We start from the raw sequence: 3,998 nt of genomic DNA on the forward strand, positions 1-3,998 counted from the left end.
ACCTTCAGTGTTTTGTGCTTCTGATCATTTTAATAGACGTCAGCGTCACTAATTAATGACGTTCTATTAAAAGACTGGTTTACCAAGAGAGACGCTGGAGGACTTTCACCTGAAATGAGTTCATGAAGCCAGTCTGGTTATAAAAATGATAACAGGACATCAGAGCCAGAATTACTCTTTTAGTACTTTTACTTTATACTTAAGTACATTTGAAGGGAAATACTTTAGTACTTTTACTGAAGGTGGAAACGTGGCCCTGTTCTGTTTTGTGATCTCTTTTCTCGTTCTTTTTAAGGTACAATGAACTCCATTCGGCATAAGAGACAGTCTGCCATTGTTGGACTATATCTCGTTTTGTCTGTCTTCATCCTGAGCTGTGACAGCGGCAAAGTTCTGGTTTATCCAGTGGACGGCAGTCATTGGGTCAACATGAAGGTGCTGATTGAGGAACTGCACTCCAGGGGTCATAGCATCACTGTGATCCGACCCAGTTCCAGCTGGTACATCACAGAACACTCCCCTCTATACACGTCTATCACAGTCCCTGATGAAATTGACAGTTTGGGTGACTTTATTGAGGAGCATCTTAATAAGATGATAGAAATCCAGAGAGGGAAAATTTCCACTCTGGCATTTTTAAAGGTTCAAATGAATTTTTTCTCCATGTTATCAAAGGCACATTTAATTGCGTGTAATACAGTGAGCAATATCATTGACGATAATGAGCTGGTTAAGAGGCTTCATGGTGAACAATATGACCTTGTTCTTACTGATCCAGCCATCACAACTGGTGTTGTCTTGGCCCATTACTTGAAGTTACCTCTTGTGCTGAATGTGCGTTGGATCATCAGTGGTGAGGGTCACTTCATCATAGCACCTTCGCCACTGTCCTACATCCCTGCACCAGGTTCTGGCCTCTCAGATCAAATGTCTTTCTTTCAAAGAGTTAAGAACAGCCTTTTCTGTGCAATTGTTCTGTTCCAAAATACATTTGTGGTTGGACCACATTACAAAGCTCTGTGTGATAAATACTTTGATGAAGACTGTGACATTGTCAGCTTCCTCCAGGAGGCAGATATTTGGCTCATGAGGCTTGACTTCGTGTTCGACTTCCCCAGACCCACCATGCCCAATGTTGTCTACATGGGTGGATTCCAGTGCAAGCCCGCAAAGCCCCTCCCTGAAGACCTGGAGGCTTTTGTGCAGAGTTCAGGAGAATATGGCTTCATCATTATGTCCTTGGGAACTTTAGTAGACAGTCTTCCAGCTGACACAGCAGATGAAATTGCTGCTGTTTTCGCCAAACTACCTCAAAAAGTCATCTGGAGGCATCTGGGACCAAAACCTTCCACCCTGGGAAACAACACTCTGCTGGTGAACTGGATGCCACAGAACGACCTCCTGGGACACTCGAAGATCAAGGCATTTGTAGCCCATGGAGGAACCAATGGAGTCCAGGAGGCCATCTACCATGGAGTGCCTGTGCTCGGCATCCCACTGTTCTTTGATCAGTTTGATAACCTTATGCGGATCCAAGCAAAAGGAGCAGCAAAAATTCTCGAGTTGTCTCAACTGGATGGCCAAACTTTTGAACAGATGCTACTGGAAGTTCTCAATGACGACTCTTATAGGACCAACATGCAGCGACTCTCCAGTCTGCACAGAGACCAGCCTGTGAAACCTCTAGACTCGGCTGTCTTCTGGATTGAGTATGTTATGAGGAATAAAGGAGCCCCTCACCTGCGCACAAAGGCCTATAGGATGCCTTGGTACTCCTACCACTCAGTGGATGTGACTCTGTTTCTGCTCAGTACAGCAGCAGTGCTGACATTCACCACAGTAGCCTTCATTAGATGGGTCTGTTGTAGAGCGTGTGGGAAAAGAAAAGTGAAAAATGAGTGAATTACCTCATTTATTGGCTTTATTCTGGAGTCAGCTGTAATAATGGTTGGGACTACATTAAGACTGACGCTGAGATGATGAGCCATTTTAAAAATTCATTAATTTGGGATAAAATTCTCTGCAAACATTGATTTTTTTTCATTAATTCTACAGATATTTTGCAGTTAAATTTTCTGTATATCTAAGAAGGTTTGTGCCTTTTCACTGAATCAAAGTTTTATAGACCAAAAAATGCATGTCAAGCTTTGACAATGTAAACATTAATATTAAAACAGTCTTCTAGAGCTCCTGATCATGTGGTTTGTTTGCTTGTTTTAATGCTTGTAAGTGTAACTCCACATGCCTTTTGCTGAACTTTCTTAACCCCTTAAAACCCCCAAGTATATTACATATTAAGGTAATAAGGTTATATAACATGTTACTGGTTAAGCCATTCTTAGGCTATCCTTGGGTTTCAGGGAAGTGATTTTCCTGTTGTGGTCTCCATGTTTGGGACCGAATTTCTGGCTTTGCTGCTCTGCCCGAACATAACTAGAGGTGAAAGATACCACATTTATGTTGTTCTCATATATTTATCTCATACTCAGCCCCTCTCTCTATTCTGGAGAGTCTCTCAGAGCATTTAACAGAACAGAAGCCCACCAGCTCTTCACGTCAGGGTGGGTAAAGGATCCCATGGTGCTGCATAAAGAGGAGAAAACACTCTGGTCATACGAGGGAAACGACATCAGCTCATTAACACAGATGTGAGCAATGCTGGCCTTTAGAGAACTTTGGCTGATGTTAACAGCCGAGAGATGAGCAGTCGTCCCCCTAACAGAGCTGCAGACCACCGGGATAAATTTACTCTCTGTTTCTGATTTAAATGACGTTTGAATTGAGAAACAAACGTTAAATATCAGACTGAATGTCGTGGGACGGAAAACGACGTCGTGTGTCGACAGACGTGATTCTGTAAGTTTGCTGGTGCAGTTAGTTCAGAGTTCAGCTCCAGTCCTGAAACCCCTGCCCTGCATAACTGTGGCTTCCCGGTTAAAATTCCTGATATTATTAGCTGATTAATCCCTTCTGGAGCTGAACGAGGCGCGAACAGCAGAGAGAGAAACACTAAACTATGCAGTGCAGCGGCTCCAAACCTGGAGTGAAAGCACTGAATTAAAGGTCTGTGTCCGTCTCGTCATTGTCTGTCGCATTGTGCAGTGAATCATTCACACAGCAAATTGAAGGCATCGCACAGCGCAGTCACTCCCTGATCTGGTCCTCAACATGGCAACACCTATATGGTGTGATGTCACACAAAACACAAAAACTTTGGGTGTACTGGTGGACCCTGGCCTTTTAAGGGCTTAACAGAAAGAGATTTTACCCAGTGTCTGTCTTTGAGTCACATTGGCTGGGAAAACGATAATCTCTTCATCACTGCGACTCCGATCTCCTATGTGTCTCCTTCATCCATTCTCAGTGTTAAAAACATGCATTGGACTTGATGTGAAGATCTCAGCGCATTAACTTCACAAAAGACGAAACATTAAACTGTAATTCTAGCTGGAAAATATTGTTTCTCATACCGTTTTCACGCCAGCATGACATCCACACCATGCAAACAAAGCTAAACCTGAGAAACCTGAGAGAAAGTAGACATGAGACAGGGGCCCCAAGGATGCTTATGACGTCTGGGTACAACAGACAAGTGTTAGAACATTGCTGATCGGATATCGTTGTCACTGCGAGTCACAACTAACCGTATGAACGCACAAGCATAAGCTGAGGGCTCTGTATGACGCAAGCCCTAAGGCCTTATGCGTACCATAGGCCTGAACCCCATAGGCCATGATATAGTCACGAACCCAGGATTGTGCATTGATCAGGAGCATGCACTGACATTAGGATCTAAATCGGTGGCCAGGCTAGCAGTGAGGATTGACCCCAGGAATGCACAATGGTCATATAATGTGTTTCCATAATGCACGCTGGGTATTATTGAGGGAACACGGATGAACATAAACATAATGTCAGTAAATCAGCAAAACTCTAAAAAATGTTTGTGTCATCAAATGAATTTAGTTCTACGTAAAAGGCAGTTGTGTGTTATTGAA

The 3,998-nt window shown here is 43.3% G+C and overlaps 1 protein-coding gene across 1 annotated transcript; it reads left to right on the forward strand.

The window, feature by feature from the left end:
- The first annotated feature begins 303 nt into the window (after window positions 1-303).
- Window positions 304-1,977, forward strand: ugt5d1 (UDP glucuronosyltransferase 5 family, polypeptide D1). Its single transcript, XM_037547414.1, has one exon. The coding sequence runs from the start codon at window positions 430-432 to the stop codon at window positions 1,900-1,902; it is 1,473 nt and encodes a 490-aa protein (XP_037403311.1). The 5' UTR covers window positions 304-429; the 3' UTR covers window positions 1,903-1,977.
- The last annotated feature ends 2,021 nt before the right edge of the window (window positions 1,978-3,998 follow it).

Source organism: Pygocentrus nattereri, chromosome 18 (assembly GCF_015220715.1).
Source record: "Pygocentrus nattereri isolate fPygNat1 chromosome 18, fPygNat1.pri, whole genome shotgun sequence".
In the NCBI taxonomy this organism is placed as follows: Eukaryota; Metazoa; Chordata; class Actinopteri; order Characiformes; family Serrasalmidae; genus Pygocentrus; species Pygocentrus nattereri.

Bases quoted from the DNA above. Each gene is read 5' to 3' on its own strand.
- ugt5d1 (XM_037547414.1), top strand. From the start codon at position 430: ATGAAGGTGCTGATTGAGGAACTGCACTCCAGGGGTCATAGCATCACT.